General features: G+C 41.3%; 2 protein-coding genes across 2 annotated transcripts; both read right to left on the bottom strand.

The window, feature by feature from the left end:
* Positions 1-16,467: 16,467 nt before the first annotated feature.
* Positions 16,468-19,144, bottom strand: LOC122643143 (probable F-box protein At4g22030). The gene is made up of 2 exons (XM_043836786.1): positions 19,139-19,144; positions 16,468-17,634 (listed from the first exon to the last, which is right to left on the bottom strand). The coding sequence occupies exons 1-2, from the start codon at positions 19,139-19,141 to the stop codon at positions 16,477-16,479; spliced, it is 1,161 nt and encodes a 386-aa protein (XP_043692721.1). The 5' UTR covers positions 19,142-19,144; the 3' UTR covers positions 16,468-16,476.
* Positions 19,145-23,851: 4,707 nt separating this feature from the next.
* On the bottom strand, positions 23,852-25,223 carry LOC122643591 (probable F-box protein At4g22030). Its single transcript, XM_043837204.1, has one exon. It carries the CDS (start codon positions 25,221-25,223, stop codon positions 23,901-23,903), a length of 1,323 nt encoding a protein of 440 aa, XP_043693139.1. The 3' UTR covers positions 23,852-23,900.

Genomic DNA, 25,223 nt, shown 5'->3' with positions numbered 1-25,223 from the left:
AACCATAGATGGTGTTTGTGAAGAAAACAACATAATAGAATCAAGGGATGCAGAATTCTTTGAAGATGTATTCCCTTATCAATCCAATGAAGTGGGTGTTACTAATGCTAGTGGTGATTTCAAAGATGTTGTATCCAAGAGTACAGAAAATGATTCTGTTTATCAAGATGATCCTATATCTAATGATAATGACGAAAGTCATTTGAGGAAAAGTAAAAGGCAAAGGAAAGCTAAGCACTTTGGTAATGATTGAGTTGTTTATTCTATAAACGAGGATCCCAAATCATATAATTGGGTTGCCCATATTGTGGATAAGGATCCTCTTACGTATAATGAGGCAGTTACGTCCCGAGATGCCGTCTTCTGGAAAGAGGCAATAAAAAGTGAAATTGATTCATTATTATTCAATCATACTTGGGAATTGGTAAACTTGCCACAAGGTTCCAAAGTATTAGACACCAAGTGGATATTTTGAAAGAAATTGAAACCAGATGGATCACTTGATAAATTTAAAGCCAGACTAGTCGTCAAAGGCTTTAGGCAAAAGAAGAACTATGATTATTTTGATACTTTTGCTCCAGTAGCAAGAATCACCACTATAAGAGTAATGGTGGCTGTTGCATCAATTTACAATTTGGTGATACATCAAATGGATGTAAAAACAGCATTTCTCAATGGAGATTTAGAGGAAGAGATATACATCAGGCAACCAGAAGGTTATACAGTGCTTGGACAATTAAATAAGGTATACAAACTTGTTAAGTCCTTGTATGGACTAAAACAAGCGCCAAAGCAGTGGCATGAAAAACTTGATATGGTACTCATATCAAATGGATTTCTTGTAAATGATGCCGAGAGGTGTCTATATAGTAAGTTTCATCACGGAAAAGGTGTGTTCATCTTACTTTATGTAGATGATATGTTGATTATGGGCACTAACCTAGATATAGTGAGACATACTAAAAATCTCTTAATGTCCAATTTTGAAACCAAGGACATGGGAGAGGCTGATGTGATTCTAGGAATCAAAATCGTCAGGAAGGAGAAAGCGATTATCTTATCACAAGCTCACTATATAGAAAACATGCTTAAAAGGTATGGATATTTTGACTTATCGTCGGTCAAAACACATTTTGAGATGGGATGTCATTTACAACGACATCAAGGTGACCTGTGTCTAGAACAAAATCGGAAAAGATATTCAAGCTATATGAAAATGATAATTGATTCAGTTTCTTATCTAATGAATTGCACTAGACTATTCAAGATATAGCTTTGGCGTGGGAAAACTGAGTCAATATACTCATAACCCGAGCAACGAATATTGGGATGCTATTGAAAGACTATTGAGGTATCTAAAAGGTACCGTTAATTATGGTCTTCATTATAGCGGAAACCCAACTATACTAGAAGGTTTCTGTGATGCTAATTGGATATCAGAAACAAATGAATCGTTAGCAACTAGTGGATATATATTTACACTAGGAGGTGGAGCGACTTCATGGAAATCGGTTAAACAGTCCTGTGGGACAGGATCCACGATGGAAGCAGAATTTATTGTCATGGAAAAGGCAGGAACTGAAGCCGAATGACTTAAAAATTTAGTGGCAGATATTCCACTATGGCCAAAACCTGTTCCTTCGATATCACTTCATTGTGATAGCATGGCGGCTATAGCTAAAGCTAAAAGCAGAGTCTATAATGGAAAAAGGAGGCATATTCGCCTAAGACATAATCTTGTAAGGTAGTATATAAATAAGGGAACAATAGCTATCGATTTTATAAAATTGGACTGTAATTTAGCAGACATGTTCACAAAACCAATGCCTACAAAGATTTATATAGAATCATCTAAGGGAATGGGCTTAAAGCCTGTGACATAGGTCATGCGATGGAAACCTAACCTATGAAGAGGTTTAACTCCTAGATTAGGTTCAAAGGGTACAAACGAAATCACCGGATGATCTGATGAGTACTACCAATAGTTGCTCATTCTGTTAGATGGAAAGGTAGTACCACCACAATGAAAGAGGTTGAGTTACTAACTCTTAATCAAACCAAATCTCACGAAATATGGGGGTGTGTTATGTGTGGTGCACACTGTGGGTTGACCTAAATGGATGTAGGAGGTGAGGCCGCCTACCAATGAGAGTTTTAAAGGCGAACTCTCTAAACGTCCATAATACCAAGATATGAGACAAGGTCGGATTCTGTTTGAAAGACAGAGTAAAATGTCCGTCTAATTTATAAGGGTACGTCACATAAAGTCGACTGATAGGATATGGGTGGTGAGCTTGCCGGCTACACCAATGAGGAAAGGTTCTAGAAGTCTGACTTCACCCGTACTCTGTAGCGAAGTTCATCAGACCTAGTGTAGGTTCAAGTCCGAAAGACACCTGCAACGATGTGTCCTATTATGTCTAATATACTCAGCACTTTTGTCACTCTATCGACATTTTGAATCTTGTGGGGGATTGTTGGATAAAAATTATATTTAATGAAATTATATTCAATTTCATTCCATCTCATCACATTTGCTGAGTCCAATGTCTGGGCCTCTAGCCCATCTAGCCAACTGGGCATTTCAGCTTGGTTTGATGTCCAGCCCACGGTTTTATTGCCATGTACTCAGCCCACCAGGGCATCTTGCCACGCAGAGCCAGAGCATGCGTCTCAACCTACACATGGGCCACTTGGCTCTAATGGGCCCTCTGCACATGGGCCACCAACTATAGGTGCTCCTCCATCGCATCCGATGGTGACTCGGTCCCATATCGGTTCCCTGCGGCCTTCTCGACGGTTGAATATGGCTTCTGTTTTTGATGAAGTTGAACCCACCTGCTGCACTCAGGCTATGTGATCTCCAAAATGGCGCAAAGCCATACAAGATGAGTTTGATGCGTTATTGTGGAATGGGACATGGGACTTAATTCCCTCCACTGTGGATCAGAATGTAGTGGGGTGCAAATGGGTGTTCAAACTTAAAAGGAATGCCGATGGGTCAATTGAGCGCCATAAGGTGCGTTTGGTTGCAAAAGGGTTCCACCAACGCCCAGGGCTGGATTACATGGATACCTTTAGTCCGGTTATTCGTTCTACCATGATACGGTTGGTTCTATCCCTTGCTGTCACGTATGGTTGGCCACTAAAATAGTTTGATGTATCGAATGCATTTTTACATGGTGTTCTCAATGAAACAGTTCTAATGCATCAGCCGCCTGGTTTTGAGGATCCGGCCCATCCTACACATGTGTGTTCTCTTCAAAAATCCTTGTATGGTCTCAAGCAGGCGCCACGGGCCTGGTTCACTCGTCTAAGTGGGGCACTCCTCTCCTTTGGGTTTATCGCCTCAAAGACTGACACATCACTTTTCATCTATAGGTGTAACACAACTATTGTGTATTTGCTTGTATATGTTGATGACTTGCTCCTTACTGGCAACTCTACATCAGTAATGGAGGCTTTGGTTAAGCACCTCTCGGCTGAGTTTGCTTTGAAATCACTTGGTGATCTCCATTACTTTTTAGGGATGGAGGTGGTTCGCACTTTAGCTGGTCTATTTCTCAATCAACATAAGTATATCACTGATCTTCTTGTATCTACTGATATGACCACGGCCAAACCAGTGTGTTCACCCATAGCAACTGGCTTTGCTCTGATACCTGGTATTGGGGTTCCGTTAGCCGATGCTTCGGAATATCATCGTGTTGTGGGGGGGGGGGGTTACAATATCTCACTGTTACTTGCCCAGACTTGAGTTATGCGGTCAATCGTGTCGCTCAATTTATGCATTCACCTACCGATATACATTGGGCAGCGGTAAAACGGATCTTACGTTATATCCGTCATACTCCATCTGATGGCCTTCTTTTTCGCCCACAAACGACTGTCTCTCTTGTTGCTTATTTGGATGCGGACTGGGCCGGTTGCCCTATCGATCGAAAATCCACAACTAGTTATTGTGTCTTTGTTGGGGCTCACTTGGTTTCTTGGTCCTCTCATAAGCAAAAGACAGTCTCTCGCTCCTCTACTCTACTGAGGTAGAGTATCGAGCTGTGGCTGCAGTAGCCACAGAATTGGTTTGGTTATGGTCCCTTCTTCGCGAACTAGGTGTTTTTCTCTCGGCTGCTCCTGTTGTGTGGTGTGACAACGTGGGCGCCACATATCTCACAGCCAATCCACTATTCCATGCACGGACCAAGCATATCGAAATAGATTTTCACTTTGTTCGAGATATGGTCTCGTCTAAACAGCTTGTGGTTCGCTATGTATCTACTGTGGATCAAATTGCCGATATCTTTACCAAAGGGTTGTCGAGACAGCGTTTCTCCATCCTTCGGTCCAAGCTTACGGTTGGTCTACCAACGCTTAGCTTGAGGGGGCATGTTATGGACACTTCTCCATGTAGTAGAGAAGCCAGCTCAGCATCAGTCACTTGACCACTTGCCTAAGGCAGTTACATTCTTGTATTATATATATACGGTTGTACCCTTGAGATAATTAATGAGAAAATATCATTCACATATCTTACAAACAACGCCTCTAATTCCCCTTTCTTTAGTTCTATGCTTCTGGTGGTGGTTGTTGTAGTCTCCGATTTTGGATTCGGAGTGTTTTTTAACCGAAGATTGAGAGTGAGTTGATCTCCAATATCACTCTGTATTTATAAAGAAGGGATATCCCTGGACGTAACTCAGAGGGATAGAAGTGGAATTGGACCTGGTTTAATCTATTATTAACGAGTTGACCTGGTGTGTTGGGTCACCACTTGGACAAAACTTGCACTCTTTCGCGTTTGGGAATTAGCCGGTAAAAGCATTGAAACGGGCACACGTTGGACTCTGTTTTATGGTCGCTATTTGCCCCTCTCCGTCATTTCTCCCACTTCTGAACGCTTCAAGCCTTCAAGTCAGGTTAAGGGACTGAGATTTGGAAGATTTCAATTCTGATTTGGTTCGGATAAATCTGGTCCATGGATTGGACCTATTTCACTGGACTGATTCATGTTTCGGACTGGTAAGGGAATCAGGCATAAAATATTAAAAGGAAAATCGATTGTATGGTTAACATGGTTCCTGCGCTAAGACACAAACCAATGTTTTTGTGCGCATTTTCATTGGGTACTGCACTGGTGAAGGGCTATACAACCTGTTATTCTGATTTGGTTCGGATAAATCTGGTCCATGGATTGGACCTATTTCACTGGACTGATTCATGTTTCGGACTGGTAAGGGAATCAGGCATAAAATATTAAAAGGAAAATCGATTGTATGGTTAACATGGTTCCTGCGCTAAGACACAAACCAATGTTTTTGTGCGCATTTTCATTGGGTACTACACTGGTGAAGGGCTATACAACCTGTTAGTGTTCTTTTGCCCAATAATAAAATTTAAAAATCTAAAAAAATTCAAGGAAATATGAGTATCACTATGAAAAAATTAGAAATAAATTTTTATTGTATCTAATTATACCAAATGAACCTTATAGCATAATTGGAAAAACCAGGTTTTTGGCTAGACTTATTCTTTAGAAAACTTGGTCACTCGGCTGAGTCAAACCAAGTTGGGGTAAGTCACTTTTTTCTATTTTGAAATACAATAAATATGAATAAATTTGTATAAATCATAAAATATAAAAAATAAGGGTGGGGGTGGAGGAAATAATGGAATTATTGTTCATGGAGGTTTCATGGAGTTTTGTGTGCTCGGTATCTGCAACGTGTTTGGATATAAATACAACATTATATGGTGTGAGATTAGTGACTTTACTGTCTTCGATTATGAGATGAGTAAAGTTGCAAACAAGGGAAGGTGTTAGATTGGTCCATCCGGTTAAATTGGTCTTCCTATTTATTTGCTATTTAAAAAAAAAAAAATTCTCATTTATAACATGCATTACATCATAATCAACAAATGGTGTATAGAAATAAAACGAAAGGATATAACACTTAAGGAATCTTTTTTTTTTTTTTTTTAAATATGCAAAGAGAGATGACTTACTTGGATCCAGTTCGACTACAAAACAAAGTTAGTTTCCCAATCTCACCTAATAAAATATAGGGCTGATGTTCTCTGTGCCGCAGCGTAGTCTACGCCCAGACACATGGGCTGCCATTCAAGGGGGCAGTGTAGTTATTTCGCCCACCCCCAAGTGTCTACGCGCAGCTTGCGCCCCAGCACAGAGAACATTTGGCCTAAAATATATATAACGAAATCATATGAAATCAACTAACCTAAGTTACTGTTTATTCATGTAAAAAATAACTCCTTAGTTATATGTAAGGCTTTAAACAGATCGGATTCGGCTTGAATAGTGCTATAACTGCATCTGCATCCGATTAGCTATCGGACGGATTCGGATAATGCTAAATGGATACGGATCGGATATTTTATCCGTTTGCATGAAATATAGCTTTTCGGATAGCTATAGCCTATTCGTATCCGCATCCGTTTAGCTTTCGGACGGATTCGGATAGTGCTAAACGAATACGGACACATGTACGGAAACGGATTCGGGCTATTCATTTACACCCCTAGTTACATGCAATATTTACAACAATGTCTTTCCATACAACAAAACCCTAAATTTGACAATAAAGGAAAATAAAATAATCCTAACATGTGAATACGTGTAAAAATTATTCAAATGCAAAATAACCCTAAGTCTACATTATCCTATCTTAAAATCATGAAAACCATAATAGATGCATTTAATTCAGATAAAGATAAAATGGGTAAATGATCTAAATACCACTATATGCAATATCTAATCTAATATGAAAAATAAAATAAAAAATTTTTAAATGGTAAAATAACCTATTATTACATGATCTGTATTCAGAAAATACAGAAATTGTCACAAAAAATAAAAAAAAAACACGAAATTATTTAAAAATTTTGAACAAAATAACCTAAATTACTTGAAGAAAATTATGCATGAAATAATAAAAATAGATGAAAACTAAAAAACTGGACCAAGGGCTTTCACGGCATTGTGACTTTTAATAGCCTACAGAATCTCCTCATCAGTGGGAAGGGCAGACAAGAGTGATTATTGGTCTGGATTAAGCCTTTTGAAATCTTCATAAAGTAGCTCAAGGCTTCAGCCTTAATATCAACTTGGCGGGATAAAGAGACTTCATATTGAGAAATCAGCCTATAGATAGAGTTATGGCTAGTTCTACCTTTGAGAGAATGATAGAAGAACCCTGAATTTGAATCGCTGAGGGTGAGCCACTTTATAATTTTGCTTAAAGAAGCTCTCTTCTTGGAGCAACAGAGATCCAAGCTTCATAAAGAGGGCCTTTTCCTCTTCGGCCAATTGAGGGTTAGTCCCATCAAATTCAAGGGCTTGACAGTCCTTAACTATAAAAGAGACGTTGCCAAAGACATTTGTATTCCATTCCTTGAAAGCAAGTTTAACAGACTAGATTTTAAGAAAAAATGAGGACGGGGAGGTTTTTTCTCTTTCAGGTTTCTACGAAGCCATTCTAAGAGTATCGAGGAAATCAGGGAGCTCCAATCATGTATCAAAAAATATAAGGGTTTTTGGCCAAAAGATACATCAGGAGAAATAGGGATGATGATTGGTCTATAATCTAAAATTTCCGAGGGATCGAAAAAAATCTTAGATGTTGGGTATGCTTCGAGCCAATGATCATTTGAGAGGATTTTTTCAAGCTTGTAGGAAATCCTATTTTCTCCATGTCATCTGTTGGACTACGTAAACTTGAAGTTAATCCATTTAAGATCTAGAGATTCTTTATAGATTTGAGATAGGTGTCAAAACTAGCGATCGGCTACTCAGCAATAAACTCACCCTCCTCTGCCTTCTCATGAGCATGAACAACATTGAAGTCACCTCCAAGGAACTAGGGGTTCCTACTAATTTAAGAAGGGATACTTGTAAGAAAAGAACAAAGAGAAACCCTTTCTCCAATGGAGTTACACTCATATATATTAGAGAAAAAAGAACCAAGCATTTGAGACAAGCTTGTTAACATGGAGATGCATCAACTGGTCACTAGTATTGAGGACAAAAGTTTTCACATTTGATTTGTTCCAAAGAACCCAAAAGCGACCATTGAGTTGGTGGTTATAGTTGGCCAACAACCAAAGAAAAGGCAGTTGAGGGGCTAGGGACTCCTGTACTTTTGTCTCAAGCAAAACACATATGAGATTACAAAGGAATGAGAGCCTATTCTTCACTTCAACCAGCTTGGAAAGGAAATTCCGACCCCTAACATTCCAAATGAGAATATGATCCATAAATAAAGAGAGAGGAAAATAAACCACAAAGGAGAAAACCCACTATGCAAGAGAGGGCTTTTGGAACAGTAAAGCCCCGTGTTCTTTGGGAGAGAAACTGGAACCACATTCCCAATCCTATCATCTCTGCAAAGAATGTCAGACTTAGCCCTGGTTTTGAGATTGCCAGAAGGCATGAGGGGAGTAACAAGCTACTCAAGATGACTATTAGGATTGTCTCTAGAAGGCTCTTAGTATGGTGGTACTAGAGACCAGCCATGTGAGAAGGAGACTTTGATTCTTCATCCTCAAAATAAAAAACTAGAGCTAGAGTACTGCAACCAAGGGGGCTGCCATCCACCCATTGAGGGAGCTAGGGAGAGAGAAATCCATTCCCTATCAGTGAGTAATAGGAGGTAGATGTGGGAGGGACCTCCTTATAAGTGATCAATGGCACAAGTTAATTAGCTAGGGCATAAAAAGTGACCCACTTGCACTATTCTGGGTTATACCCCATACCCAGAAAGGACTAATTTAAGATCATATATTTTTGACAGGTACTTGATGGGTTTCTTCCGATGGAATCTAGCTAATTTTGGTCCAATTGAGGGGTATTAATACTTAAAGGTAAAAATGAACTGTAAATGTATTACATTGCGTAAAATTGAATTTAATATGACTGTTTCAATGTTATATGATTTAGAGAACCCAACATGAAGTTTAAGGACTTGAAATGAGTTGAGTTGACCCTTGGATCAGGTTGGACCACCAACGGGTCCACAATACAGTAGTAGAACTGAAAATTAGATAGTGTTTGTGCAAAGTTGCAACTTCATGTGACTCTCATGGTACTTTCTAGTCATAATTTGGGGAATCCGAAAAACATAGGAAATGAAGGTCAATGAGTTAGCTGTCCGCTTACCAAAAAAAAAAAAGGTTAGCTATCCAACGAAATAATAACAGGTTAATCAGAGTTTGAATAAGGGAGATATGACCATTTGAGTAGGCATATGTCAGAACATCAGATTTTCGTCCGGTCGACTAGATCATCGTGGCAATCGACCGGATGCTAACTATTGGACATGGTAAGTTGGATTGTATTCACTATTCAAATCAATGAGATTACATGTGTATATATAGACGTCCAAAGGATCCTCAAAGGGATAAGATCCCACATGTGATAATAGGAAACATTCTATATCACATGCGGATTTACAAGGTAAGAGATATATTCAAATCACTACAATACAAGTTAAGAGATAGAAAAGGTATGTGCAATACATAGTAGGAGGTGTAAAAGGTATGCTCAACATATGGTAAGAATTATAGAAGGAAGGGTACCAATATAGCACGTTCCAAGAGTGAGAACGGCTATATTGGTCAATACACCCCCTCAAGATGAAGATCCGGTGTGGCAGAGCTTTAGCTTGTCTCTAATAAACTGAAATCGTGCGGTCGGTAGTGCTTTGGTCAAAATATCTGCAATTTGGTCATGGGTGGAGATGAACTGAACCTGCAAGGTCTTTGCCGCAACCCGTTCACGTACAAAATGGAAGTCAATTTCCACGTGCTTGGTGCGTGCATGGAAAACGGGGTTTGCCGATAGATATGTGGCCCCGATATTATCACACCACAGGATTGGTGCCGTGGTCTCTTGGATCCCTAGTTCCTCAAACAATGCCTGTAAGTCTGTAACCAAATCAACTCTGCTGCCGCATCAGCAAGTGCTTTATATTCGGCCTCAGTGGACGAACGGGACACGGTCTTCGGTTTTCGTGAGTTCCATGAAATGAGATTAGGCCCCAAAAATATTGCATATGCACCCGTAGATCGCCGATCCTTAGTACTTCCTGCCCAGTCAGCATCTGTATAGGCCTGGAGAGTCATGGATAGCGATTTTTGAAAGAAAAGTCCATGTGTAATAGTACCCTTGAGGTACCGTAGGATTCTTTTAACCAAGGTCCAGTCATCATTTGTTGGAGCGTACATGTATTGGCAAGCCCTATTCACTGCAAATGCAACATCAGGTCTAGTGAGGGTGACATACTGTACAACACCCACGATGGATCTGTAGTTACTAGGATCCGAGTACAATGCACCCCCTGAATCCGATGGTTTAGAAGAAGTGGACATCGGGGTGGATATGGGCTTGCAGTCCTTCATTCCTGCACGATCCAAGAGATCAATTATGTAGCGCTGCTGAGAGAGAACCAGCCCCCCACTATTGGAATGGGCTTCAATACCCAGAAAATAATGTAACTGCCCAAGATCTTTTATTGAAAATTCCTTGGCCAGGCTAACCAAAAGGGCTGCGATTTGATCATGTGAATCACCAGTAACCAAAATGTCGTCGACATAAATTAATACATAAAGAACCGAACCACCCTACCTAGAGATGAATAATGATGTCTCAGTCTTAGAAGCAGTAAATCCTGTGGACAAAAGAAACCTGGATAATCTCTGGAACCAGGCCCTAGGAGCCTATTTCAGGCCATAGAGAGATCGATGCAACCTACACACATGGGCCGGATGTGATTTGTCCTCAAAACCAGGTGGCTGGACCATGTAAACCTCCTCTGTTAGCTCCCCATGAAGGAAAGCATTTTGTACATCAAGCTGTCTTATAGGCCAGCCTTTGGAAATGGCCAGGACTAGTACTGTGCGAATAGTGGGTTGTTTCACCACAGGGTTGAATGTTTCACCATAGTCCACCCCTTGTTGCTGATGAAAGCCCTTACCCACTAGGCGGGCTTTGTACCTCTCAACAGACCCATCAGCCTTCCGTTTAATACGAAAGACCCATTTGCATCCTACCAAGTTCTGTGCTGGTGATGGTGGTACTAAACTCCATGTGCCATTCCTAATTAGAGCATTAAACTCTTCATTCATGGCGGTGCGCCATTCAGGAACTTTGACAGCCTGCGAAAAACAAGTTGGTTCAGTGGGTTGGGGTTGCTTGGTAGGAAGGGTGTGATGCGCCGCTTTGTGAGAACGCAAGCGCATAGTATGGGTGGCTGGTTGAGGTGGAGGCAGTGATGGTGGGTTATCATAAAAATCCATAAGAGGTTGGGTTCATCGGGGTGGTGAGCCTGGGCTGGACATTGGGCTTGGAGGTCCTCGTGGTGGTGTGACGGACTGGTGTGGTGAGCCAATGGGTGAGTGGTGCGGTGGTGGGGTGGGAGGTGGTGTGTGGTTGGGAGATGGTGTAGTGGTTTGGTGTGGCAATGGCACAAGTGCCGTGGGTACAGTAGCCCAAGGAAGAGGAACCTGGGAGGATGGCGGTGTAGTATTCAACACAGATGCAAAAGGAAAAACATTTTCAGAAAAAGAAACGTGGCAAAAAATTTGGACTTCGCCATTAGAACGGTCTAGGCACCTGTAAGCAAGATGAGAGGGAATGTATCCCAGAAACATGGAGCGGACCTAAAATCCATTTTATGGGAATTGTGAGGACGTAGAAGTGGAAAACAGAGACATCCAAAAACCCTTAAAAAAGAATAGTTAGGAATACGATGGAAAAGGAGTTGGTATGGAGATACCCCTGACGTCACTCGGGAAGGCAACCGGTTAATGAGAAAGACCGCCACTTCAAAGGCAAAAATCCAGTAAGTTTGGGGAACCGAAGCATGGGCCAATAGGGATAAACCCGTTTCAACTATGTGTCTGTGCCGTCGTTCCACAGCACCTTGCTGCTCATGTGTATGAGCAGCAGAGAGGCGATGTGGCATGCCAATATCAACAAAGAATTTAGGTAAGGTGCGAAATTCCCCACCCCAGTCTGTTTGGACGGATTTAATTTTTTTTATCAAATTGCCTTTCTACCAATTTTTTGAATTGAAGGAAAATCCCAAAAACCTCAGATTTTCTAACCATAGGATAGTACCATATAAATTTGGAGAAATCATCAACAAAAATGACAGAATAGCAGTGTCCAGCAGGGGAGGGGGTAGGGGATGGTCCCCAAACATCACTGAAAATTAACTCCAAAGGATACAAACTACGAGAAAAGGTTTCATCCAAAGTTTGGCGACAAGCTTTGCCCAGTTGGCATGCAGTACATAATTTATTTAAAGAGGACTTAGAAAATGGTAAACTGTGATTATTCACTACTTGATGAACGATCTAAGCATGGGGATGGCCCAGGAGGCAATGCCAGCCATCAAGAGATGTACGAGATGTGAGATGAGCTGAAGGAGAGGTGCCCTGAGAAGAACGAATAGTGTAAAGACTGCCATCACTCAGACCGGACAGAAGAGTAGTTTTGGTTCTCCGATCCTTCACAAAAAAACAAGATGGGTGAAACTCAAAGAAGACATCATTGTCAATAGCAAAACGATTCACAGAGATAAGAGATTTAGAAATTGAAGGAACATGTAGTACATCTGATAAAATAAAATTATGAGAAGAAGAGGGAGAAGAGAGAGATGCTGTACCAACGTGAGATATGGGAATACCCTTACCATTGCCCACCTGAAGAGAATCCGAACCTGTGTATGGATCATATGGTGATAGTGCATTGAGATCGGGTGTCACATGATGCGTGGCACCCGTGTCTGGGTACCAAGGCAGCGGATGGGTGGGTGGATAGGTAGGTGTAGGTAGAATGGGTGGTGAATGGTAGTTTGTGTAATGGGCTGCAGGCATGGTTGATGGCTGATATTGATAAGGATGTTGTTGGCGTGAAGGAAAATTAGGTGGCGGTTTAGGTTTGCTGTAGCAGGTCACAATGTCATGAGTGTCCCTGTTGCACCAATGGCACCACAGGCGAGTGCTTTGAGATCTACCACGGCCCCCTCTGCCGCGGCCACCACACCCACGCTAGGAACCACCCCCACGGCCAGAGTAGGGAGGGCGCTGTCCTGCTGGGTTGGTGTCTTCTGGACCTGATTGGCAGAGGGAGGAGTGCTGGAGTTACCACCATCGGACAGAGCAAGTTTTGACAACTTAGATCCTTGTAAAAATTCGTGACTCAGTAACATGGCATGCAGGTCATCATAGGGCAGCGGAGTGGTCTGAGTCAAAAGAGACGATACAATATCACTAAAATCAGATTTTAATCCCCGAAAAGTATGGAGATTGAAGGTGCTCTGGCGCAGTGGATGTCCAGCAGCACTAAGTTCCTTTGAAATGGTCTTTGCACGTTGAAGAAAGGTGGAGACCGACTCATCGGGTTTCTGTTCAAGGTCTTGTAATGCCATTGTAAGGGACATTATTCGACTCAGAGGGTGAAGAAAAAGCTGTATTAAGGGTGTCCCAGATTTCCTGGCTGGTTCGTTTGCCAAGAACAAGGGGGAAGATCTCCTCTAAAAGTGAAGAAAGAAGTAAACTTCGGAGCAAAGAGTCCTGGCGTTTCCATGTAGTTGCTACAGTAGTGTCATCCGGGCATGGTGTAGTGCCATCAAGATGGCCGAACAAGCCTTGGCCATCAAGAAAGGGTTCAAGTTGGGTCCTCCAGAACAAATAATTTGTAGAATTAAGCTTCACCGAGAGATAATGGTGAGCGTGATGAAGAGAGGGTGCTCCAGAGGGAAGAAGTGTTGCTAGTTCATTGGTACCCACAGTTGGAGTGTGGGTTGATTGATCAGAATCACCAGCCATGAAGGTAAAACTAAAAAAAAAAAAAGAAGAGATAGGGAAGAAAGCTCGTTGGAGCAGCTAGGCTCTTGATACCATATTGGACATGGTAAGTTGGATTGTATTCACTATTCAAATCAATGAGATTACATGTGTATATATAGAGGTCCAAAGGATCCTCAAAGGGATAAGATCCCACATGTGATAATAGGAAACATTCTATATCACATGCGGATTTACAAGGTAAGAGATATATTCAAATCACTACAATACAAGGCAAGAGATAGAAAAGGTATGTGCAATACATAGTAGGAGGTGTAAAAGGTTTGGTCAACATATGGTAAGAATTATAGAATGAAGGGTACCAATATAGCACTTTCCAAGAGTGAGAACGGCTATATTGGTCAATACTAACAAACAAAACTCCCTAAAAGCAACCGGATTTGGTTGGATAATCTATCGATGACCAGATCATTCAACTAGACAAACTTGAGTAGTCCGGTATGCATCTGGATGATCCAGCTCAAAGTTGTTTCAACAACTAGTCGACCGAATCATCGTGTTGGTCGACCAAATGAAGTCGAAATAGAGTTTTAAGTGGGTTTTTGCTCATTTCTTCTTTTACCTAATATATATATATATATATATATATATATATAGAGAGAGAGAGAGAGAGAGAGAGAGAGAGAGAGAGAGAGAGAGAGAGAGAGTGGATGAACATGTATATTTTGTGTTCTTTGGGAAAATAAAATTTAACAACTTTAATATCAATCCTATAAGTTGTGTTATCCTTAAATGCCACCAGCATCTTATATTGAGGGTGGGAGTTATGGAACTCTATTTGTCCTTGTTGATTTATATTTTGGCTTTGAGCTGTTGAGTGGCCCTGCTTTTAGGGCACCCATTTGGTTAATTCTCTACATCTCATTGCCCTATGCCTGTGGAACCGTAGGGTTTGTTTGTGCTTGCCATTGTTGAATGAAACCCATTATTTTGTAGGAATTTTCCAATGGTCCAGATTTGGATGTCTCTAATAGCAGTGAGGTTGGTTACGTGCACAGAACTAAAACGGTAATTCTCCTCTAGTTGGGATTGCAAATGCATAGTGAAAATGTTCTCAACACACAAGATTTCTATAACTGTTGCATGACCCTGATAAGAGACCACCATTTGAGTTTTCCTTTGTGCTAGTAATTGATTCTTAGCTTAGTATTTATATTAGTTATTCTCTTTCCAACATCATGAATGTCAAGGTTTTGTGGCAATGTCTCATGGTTATTTGTAAATTCCAAGCTCCACTTGATGGGTCTTTAGCTCAAATTGGTAGAGCACTTGGAACATGAGCATGTTCCAAGGATGGTGGTTCAAATCCACCAAGGCTCTTTTTATTCAACTGTTCATAGCATAGTCAGTTATGACACTAATCCACACAAGAACCCAAATTCAATGGCATCTTTGAAATTTGACAAAAATTTTATATGTATGTACTTAAATTAAATGGATATGGATTTTTGTACCATATGTAGATGTCTTTGTTTTTTGAAAATGCCGATACTATGAGTTTTGTTTGTTGAAGTAACAAAATACCACTTAGTACTAATTTTGAAATTAGTATGGATACATGGAAATTTGAGAAAAACTTTTTCTTTCGAGAATTTTAATCCAATTTTTTGATTATCTTATTTTTTATAAAGTCATATTAAATGTATGCATATGTTGTATAACAAAACAAGGTTAAAATATTTTTTAGACAAAATTCAAGTAGAATCCAACTGACAGACTTAGGGTAACCATGCAAACAGTTTTTCATATGGATTCATGATGAATCCAACTGACAGACTTAGGGTAACCAAACAGTTTTACAGATGGATTCAGAAGGATTCCATCTGACAGACTCAGGGTAACCAAACAGGTTTTTTTTCTTCTCAACTATGAATCCACATGAACCAGATTCGTAAGAAGCTGATCCAAAATCACAATCTGACTCGTTTGACACCTTCAACCAAACATGTCCTAACCAAACCATTTAGTAAACGGTTGGTTTCGGTAAACGGTTTCTGTTTGATTTTGGCATATTTATGTACATCTAAGAGTGTTCAATGGTCCGGTTCGATTTAAATGTTTAAATAAATCGGCTAAGTTTTGAAACCATAACCGAACCATTTATTAAACAGTTTCACAGTTTTGATTTAAACGGTTCGTTTCGGTAAACAGTTTTAGTTTGATTTTGACACCATTACAGCCGGGCACGAAATGACCTCCCCACCCACATGGAAAGGCAGGGTTGTACCAATCATTTCGCGCCCGGCTGTGTTTGGGTGCAGGTTTAGGCCACAACACATAATCAGGTGGCGTTCTTTCTCCCTTTATATTTTTTTCATTTCCATGGCTTTGGACTTGTTCTTGTGCGACCCATAAAAAATCTACTTGATTATCCTCTCTTTTGAAGAATTCGAATCCTTAACGAAAATGTTTGTCTGCTTTTGTTAATTGATGGGAGAAAGAAGTGGGGTATATTTCAAATAATTGATTTTTCTATTCAGTTGTCTAAAGTTTACGATGAGTTAATCAAGGCCTTCTCTACAATATTTGTGTGACCCAAAATTTGTACAAGATTTACACTACAGATGGTGTGTGGGTTATATATCGACAAAATCAGAAGAGCTTGCTGGCAAATTCTTCTGTGGTCTCTCCATATCTTTGCAGCGAAGAAGAAGAAGCTGCGAGATCTCTGAGCTCCGACAAACTCCTTCCCAGTTGTAGAGCCACCTTCATTTCAAATAAGTCCCCATTCTCTCTCTTCTCCATCTCCCTTTCCTTCAAGGTGGACACAATGGACTCCTCCATGAGCCGAAAGAAACCAGCATTGCTCCTGTACATCTCAAATACCATTCCTACTTGCCCACCATGCTCCATTGTGTTCACAATGGCTGCCAGAGCTCCCGCAATGACTCCCAAAAACACTGCCCATGACCCTTGATGCTGAGAAGCTGATCCTACAAGAGCAGATCCCACCGCCGCAATGCCCGTGAGCAGAGGCCCAGAAATCGCTAGGGTCTTATTAACTTTCAAAGCCAACTTGCTCAGCCTCACATACTCTTCGGTGTCCTTCTTATTTAACATCCCAACTATTTGTCTCATTTCCTCCTCTAGTTTTGCATTCCATCCATTGTTTCCCTTCCTTTCTCTATTACCACCGCCGAGTCCTTTCTGTTGCGATTGTTGTGGCCACCAATTTGCAGGCTCTACCTTGGTAGGGAATTTGTCTAGCATTGTTCCAAGCAAGGGAAGAGGGTAGGCCCTGTCGAGGGCCAAGACTTTGTCCATGGCATCCTTCACGTCCCTTGTTGTGGGAGTCCCGATTGCAAGGGTTGTTTGGATTTCCGTTTCGAGCTGCTTGAACAGCCTCGCAGCGTTTCGTTGCTCTTCGGCGAGCTGGGAGGGCTGGATTTTGTTCATCACCACCAACATCCCCGTGGCTGCCGAATATAAGAGGGTGGAGGAGAGCTTGAGTGCTAGAAGAGGTGTTCCCGTTCCACAGGTGATGGCTGTAAGGCCAACCATGGTTGCGGCGGTGAGGGTGATGGCGTTAATGGACGTGAGGAGGAGATGGTTCCAGTTGTTCCTCTGCTCTCCAATGTTGGTGTGCATCTCTGCTCTGTCGGCGGCTGCTTCCATGACAGCATACAGCTCAGCCACCGCCTTGGAATTGGACATTAGCCCATCAATGTTATCTCTAATGGGGTCACTAGGCTTCGATTCTGTTAGGGTTGTGGTTGTGTTGTTGTATCCGCTTCTCATGTTCAATTCCTCCTCCAAGTCTTGGGGAACCTTGGCAGTGTAAGTCTAATTGGCCTGATTTTGGGAGCCTGAAGCGTTGCTTCAATCCCGCTGCTTAGACGACGAGAAGAAACTGAAGAACATGAGAAACTTGAAGCTTGAAAAATTGCGGCCATGCTAACTAACAAGCCCTCGAATTTCTTCTGTTGTGTGATCTAGTTATTGTTGTTGTTGTAGTAAAAATAGTTTCCGGATTTGGATTTGGATAGTTTTTTAATCAAAGACTGAGAGTGATGAGGTGAAGAGATGGATTTGATCTCTAAGGTCGCTGCATTTATAAAGAAAAAGGATGGGAGGGAATAGAGAGAAAAATGAGAAAGAGAGGAAATCCTGGAGGTTAGAATTGGTCCGGGTTGACCTGATGGTGGGGCTTCAAGGCTTAGAACAGGTTCGCTTGGTCTTTATATACTTATGTTGTATTGAACCCGGCAAAGCAGAGGACTCCGACTCCTTCCTTGTTTCTCACCTCTCTGAACTCTTCTTAGGCCGAGAAAATTTAGGTCTTTGGAATTATGATTTGTAATGTTTGTGGCCGGTTCTAAGTGATAAAAAGTCTAAGTTGCTAATTGGTCATTATTTGTTTTAGGGAGAAAGGACCCCACCCGATCACACAGTGCCCCCCGTGTACCTGTGCTCAGACACAGCCGCACGTGAATTGATCGGTGCATCCCCTGGAAAGGTGGAAAGGATCAGCGGTGTATTGGTCATTTTGCACGTGACTGTGTTTGGGCGTAGGTACATGCCGCGCTATGCGATCAGGTGGTGTTCCTTTTCCCTTTGTTTTTTGGCGAAATGTTCTCTGTGGGGGAGTGTACCCCCTATGCCCAAACAAACGGGGGTGAAATGGCTGTTCCAGCCCCCATGAAAGGTGATAATTGTCGTCCTGTGAATGTCATCACATATGCTTCCATTGGCTCCGTGCACACACAGGGCCGCTCCCCCATAGAGAACTCTTGCCCTTGTTTTTCTTTTCTCCATTCTTTCAAAGCAAGTCTGTGTTTCTCTTCATTATATATGGTATTTTTTTTAGGATTAGTTGAGGTAACCAAGGTAATCTTTTATTATAGGAATTATTTTTTAGGGTAAAGCCGTTTGTAACAGAGGTGGTTAAGATGTCATCTCTTTCTCTACCCTTATGACAAAAGGTGTTGCTTTCTGTTATAGTGGGGATTAACTCGTCCTTTCATTGGCAATTTACGATCATCCTTAAACATAAAAAATGAAGTCTTAAATGTATTGGAGGGGAATAACATCATTGGAAGGATTTTTTTAGAGTTTTCCAGGCACTCCATCGTGAATTCTTGTTGACCTCTCATCAGTCATCCCCTCTGAACTTGGCAATCTCAAGGATGAAGGGACCCATTTCACCGAAGCTAAGCAAGTTGCAAGTTAACACCTCGCCTATCTCTTCCAAGACTCCAACTGCCTCACCAGCTCCAAACCCTCATCGTTTTAAAACCTGGTCCACCTTAGCGACCATCAAGTCTCTGGTGTGATACATTCCTCTGCTCTCCAATTGCTAACATTACTCGCTGAATTGGATTTATCAGGAAATCTGTTATCAGGTGGCATCACATGGTCGATCGGGAAGATGATGGTGAGAGTCAACTCTAGCTTCATTGCTGAATTCCTTTGCAGGTAAGAAAAAAATGTTGGATGTTTATCTACTATTTTTTGGTTGAAGACCTGGTAGGGATATGCCACTTATGCTAGGATCTCTTTGATCACGTTGGGACTTGAGCATAGAGGCTTTGTTGTTAGACAACAATTTGGTGATCTCTATAATTTTTGGGTCACTAGCTCCTCTGGTTTTGTGGTTCCGGTGGCAGTGTTTTTGTTCCTTAATGAGCTCAGCTTCTTCCACCTAGATACCGTGATATGTATTACCTATAACCTACTTTAATGAAATGCTGTCAAAAATGTCTGACGGAAGATTGAAGTCCTGGAATGTTGAACGGTTGAGTTCTTATGGGTAATGGAGGTGGAAATATTCATTAATTCCATGTTCTTTCTGAAAATTGCCGAGGAATTTTTTTTTGTATTTTTGAATATTTGACATTATTTCTTTGGTTGGGAGTCGGGAGAGAGTATCTATTTGATGGAATAATTATAAACTTCCTCTTTTTCTTTTTTTTTTTTAATTTTTATTTCACGGGGGTGGGGTGGTAATTTGGGTGCCACATGAAAAGGATGTGTTCTTTTTCCCATAAATTTAATAAAGCTTCAGAGAACATCAGAATTTAATTTAAATTATCATAAGTATATCTTTGTCTTAGAATCATTTTATTTTGGATTTTCCTTGTAATGACCCAGACCTAGATAGGGTACAAGGTGCTGCCCTCATGGGCGTGATCCAAAAGATCGAGAATTTCTATCTAAATAGTCTAGAAATATAGATGACGATAGAGCTATGATCCAAAATACTTGGGGGATCGAAAACAACCTTGGCTGCTGGATAAGCTTTGAGCAATGGTTATTTGAGAGGACTAGCTACATCAAGAATGTGAGCAATCCTATCTACTCCATGTCTTGAAAGCCTTTCTCCAATGGAGTGAGCCAGCCCTCTATATAGTTGAGAAAAAGAATCAGGCATTTGAGGCAAGCTTGTAAACCCGGAGATGCATCAACTGGTCACTAGTGTTGAGGATAGAAATTAATGCCATCTTTGATTTTTTCAAAATGAACCCAAAAGCGACCGCTGAGATGGTGGTTATAGTTGGCCAACAAATCCCACCTAGCCACCAAAGAAGAGGCAATCGAGGGGAGCCAAGGGCTCCAATACTTTTGTCTCAAGCAAAATGCAAATGAGAGGACAAAGGGATGAGAGCCTATTCTTCACTTCAACCTGCTTGGAAGGATAATTTAGACCCCTTAACATTCCAAAATAGAATACGATTCATAAAAAGAGAGAGGTACAAAAACCACAAAGGAGACAACCTGCTATGCAAGAGAGAGATTCTGGGATTGTAAAGCCTCGACTCATTGGGAGAGCAATTGGAACCACTTCACCAATCCTATCATCTCGACAAAGAATGTCAGTTATAGCCTTGATTTTGAGATTGGCAGAAGGCATGTGAGGAGTAACGAGCAATTTAGGATCACTAATAGAATTTTCTCATGAATTCTCTTAGTATGACAGTACCAAGGAACGACCATGGGAGAAGGAGGGTTTGACTCTTCATCCTTAGAGTCAACAGCTGGAGCAAGAGGACTACAACCTAAGGAGGCTACCATTTGTCTATTAAGGGGGCTGAGGAGAGACAAATCTCTTCCCTATCATTGAGCAATCAGAGGCATAAGTGGGAGGTACCTTTTCAAAAGTGATCAATGGTACAAGTTTGCTAGACCACAAAAATTGATTTGCTTGCACTATTCTATAAATGAATAGTACTAAAATTACTCCAATAATATGAGATTGAGTGGAGTCTGCTTTTTTGAAAGATACTTTTGAGTTTGTGCGACAGGTTTTTATTCCTCCCTCTGACTTAGACGACAGGTGTTTTTGGCCATTAACCCCTGATGGTAACTTTACTACCAAGTCAGCTTGGAAAGTGATCCGGACGAAGAATCCTAAACCGCCATGGTCTTCTTTGATTTGGAATAAAATTCTTCAGCCAAGACATGCTACTTTTGGTTGGAGATTGCACCATGGTAAACTGCCTCCTGATGACCTGATTAAAAGTGTGGTATCCCCATTACGTCTCAGTGCAGTTTTTGCTGTTAGGCTAAGTAGTCGATTCACCATATTTTCTGTGAGTGTTCATTCACCCAGTTTCTCTAGTCTTCTTTCTCGAGTCTTTTTGGGACTGGCTGGCAGCAACATTCTTCTTTCTTGAATATGAGTACTCGGTGGAAAAACAAGGGCGAGGGTGGTTTTGCTCAAGGAGGTGTGGATTTGTGGCCTTACTCTTATTGCTTATTTTATTTGACTTGAGAGAAATTCTAAAAGATTTGATAGGCGAAGTTGCAATCAGGCTCAAGTCTGGGAGCACCTTACCGAGGAAATTTTTATTACTTTCTCATCCATGGCTTGCCAGCCTATAGCTTTACACGATTTTTTACTGGGAAGGAGATTAAACGTTCCCTTGTATCCCCGTGGCCCTACTTGGTTTTTGGAGGTTTTTTAGGCTGGTCCTGCTCCAGGATGTATAAAGTTAAATATTGACAAGTGTTCTCTGGGCAATCCAGGTAGATCAGAGGCTGGAGGTGTTTTCCACAACTCTGATGCCCAGGTTGTTTTTTTCTTTAGAAATTTCCTGGGAGTGGCGACTAATTTTGAAGCTGAGTTCCATGCTTTTATCTTGGGTTTGGAGTTTGCAAAATCCCAAGGCTTTTCAAACCTTTGGATTGAGTGTGACTCAGTGGCTGTCTTCATGCTTGCTTCAAGGGTTGTGGTTCCCTAGTTTCTCTACCAACGCTGGTATGGTTTGCTTTCGTATTTGGATTCAATTGTGTGGAAGATTTCCCACTGCTTCCGGGAAGCAAATCCAATTGCTGACTACTTGGCTAACTCTGCGACGACGCATCAGAGTGCTTCAGTGATGGTGGCATTCTTGGCTTCGGTTCAGGACGACCTTGTTATGGATGTTCAGGGTAGACCGAGATTCAGACTTGTCTATTCCTGATTTTTTGTATTTTTTGGCCTTTTATTTTTTCCTGTTGATGGCTTTGTTGAAGGTGGGAAAATATTAGGCATTTGGTTTTGAGGGGATGTTGCCCCTTTTTTCTGTGTATATTTTTTCCTTGGTTGTTTCTTAATATATGATCCTTTAGTAAAAAACTAGTGAATTTTATTTTCTTTTTTCCATTTCCATGGCTTTGGAGTTGTCCTTGTCTGACCCAAAAAATATTTATTTTTTTAGGTGAATAGATAATATATTAAAGAAATAAAAAAAAAAAACAAAACACAAAGGCAAAAAAGGCAATCCAAGAGAAAACCCCTAAGCAGAAGAAAACAACCATCAAAGGGGATACAAAAAAAGATAGGAAGGGGAAGAACAACTAACCAGATGGGGAACAACCAAAAAAGAGGAGGGGAAGAAACAAACCAAAAGATGATACAACAAAATTGGGGTGGGGGGGGTGGGGTGGGGTGGGGTGGCAGTAAAAGATGGAAGACCCACGAATAAGCCATATGCCTATTTTGAACAGTGTCAGGGTAGACAAAGCAAATTGAAAGAATTGTATTTCTAATCTCAAAATTGATATCTCGTTCCAAATCTATTCAATTGAACGCGACAAGGATGTCCATTTTCTTTTGTTTGATTCCCACCAGATATGATGAATCACCGCATTGAAAGCTAACTTGCCCAGAGAGTTACAAGAAGATTTGCCATTAAATGAGTTTTGGACCCACCTCCATTCTCTATCAAAAGGAAGGATAACCCTATGATTTGGCCCGCACTTCCTAAAAATACCTTTCCAAATTAACATAATTGAAGAAAGGATAAGAAAAGAAAAAGTGTTCAACACTTTCCAAGAATTCCAACAAAAGCAATAATTTGGAATTGACAAATTACTATGAATAAGAAAATCCTGAGTAGGAAGCACTTTGGTCCTTTATAACTCTCCTAACAGTAAAATAGTGTCTAGTAATATGAGAGCTAAACCACCCCAACCTAAACCAGGGAACTTTAGTGGCCCTAGGTTTGACAAGGCGCCAAATAGAAGAAGAAGATAATTTTTTGGAAGCATTTGCAACACAAAGAACAATATCCCCACTGCCCTAGGTCTTAACCAAATGCTAGGTCGCTTACCTCAGACCTCAATGAGATTAAGATAATTGTTGGGACAAGGGTGCCAAGATCCATCCGGAAGAATGGAAGACACCTTAGCAAATCTATCTTAGCCAACATCATATCTAAGTTTCTCACCATATTTAGAAATAAGGACCCCATCAGGATGCCAATTATCCACCCAAAGGATGGTGGGTGTCCAACCATAATTTATTATACTTCTTTTTTGAAGAATTCCAATCCCTACCAAAAAAACAAAAAAAAAAAAGAACCCTAACGTAAGTGTCGAAGTGTTGATCTGCTTTTATTAATTGATTTATTTCCTATGTAGTTGTCTCAAGCTTGAGAGGAAGAAGTGGGGAATATTTCAAATAATTAATTTTCCTGTTCAATTGTCTCAACTTTACAACGAGTTAATCAAGGCCTTCTCTACAATATTTGTGTGACCCAAAATTTGTACAAGATTTACACTAAACATGGTGTATGGGATATTTATCGACAAATTTAGAAAAGCTTGCTGGCAAATTCGTCTATGGTCTCTCCATATCTTTTCAAAGAAGAAGAAGAAGCTGCGAGATCCCTGAGCTCCGACAAACTCCTTCCTAGTTGTAGAGCCACCTTCATTTCAAATAACTCCCCATTCTCTCTCTTCTTCTCCTCCCTTTCCTTCAAGTTGGCCACAATGGACTCCTCCATGAGTCGAAAGAAACCAGCATTGCTCCTGTACATCTCAAATACCATCCCTACTTGCCCACCATGCTCCATTGTGTTCACAATGGCTCCCAGAGCTCCTGCAGTGACTCCCAAAAACATTGCCCATGACCCTTGATGCTGAGAAGCTGATCCTACAAGAGCAGACCCCACCGCCGCAATGCCAGTAAGTAGAGGCCCAGAAACAGCTAGGGTCTTATTAACTTTCAACGCCAACTTACTCAGCCTCACATACTCTTCGGTGTCCTTCCTCTTCAACACCCCAACTATTTGTCTCATTTCCTCCTCCAGCTTCGCATTCCATCCGTTGTTTCCCTTCCTTTCTCTGCTATTACCATCACCGAGATCCTTCTGTTGTAGTTGTTGTGGCCACCAATTTGCAGGCTCTACCGTCGCAGGGAACTTGTCAAGCATTGTTCCAAGCAAGGGAAGAGGGTAGGCCCTGTCGAGAGCCAAGACCTTGTCCATGCCATCCTTCACATCCCTTGTTGTGGGAGTTCCGATTGCAAGTGTTGTTTGAATTTCTCTTTCGAGCTGTTTGAACAGCCTCGCTGCGTTTCGTTGCTCTTCAGCAAGCTGGGAGGGCTGGATCTTATTCATCACCACCAACATCCCAGTGGCTGCTGAGTATAAGAGGGTGGAGGAGAGCTTGAGTGCTAGAAGAGGTGCTCCCGTTCCACAGGCGATGGCTGCCAGGCCAACCATGGTTGCAGCGGTGAGGGTGATGGCGTTAATGGACGTGAGGAGGAGGTGATTCCAGTTATTCCTCTGCTCTCCGATGTTGGCGTGCATCTCTGCTCTGTCGGCGGCTGCTTCCATAACGGTGTAAAGCTCGGCTACCACCTTGGAATTGGAATTGGAATTTAGCCGATCAATATCTTTAGTGGTGTTAGTAGGCTTTGATTCTGTTATGGGTTTGGTGGTGGTGGTTGTGTTGTTGTATCCACTTCTCATGTTCAATTCCTCCACCAAATCTCTTGTGGGGAGGAGCCTTGGGAGTATGAGTCTATTTGACCGGAGTTTGGGGGCCTGGAGCGTTGCTTCAGTCCCGCTGCGTAGACATCGTGAAGAAGATGAAGAACATGAGAAACTTGAAACTTGAAAAATTGCTGCCAT

This window comes from Telopea speciosissima, chromosome 10, assembly GCF_018873765.1.
Source record: "Telopea speciosissima isolate NSW1024214 ecotype Mountain lineage chromosome 10, Tspe_v1, whole genome shotgun sequence".
NCBI lineage: Eukaryota > Viridiplantae > Streptophyta > Magnoliopsida > Proteales > Proteaceae > Telopea > Telopea speciosissima.
Note: the sequence above shows the minus strand (reverse complement) of the source record. Positions and strands in the feature narration are given on the sequence as shown.

Coding starts and splice junctions, on each gene's coding strand:
- LOC122643591 (XM_043837204.1), bottom strand. CDS start 25,223: ATGGCAGCAATTTTTCAAGTTTCAAGTTTCTCATGTTCTTCATCTTCT.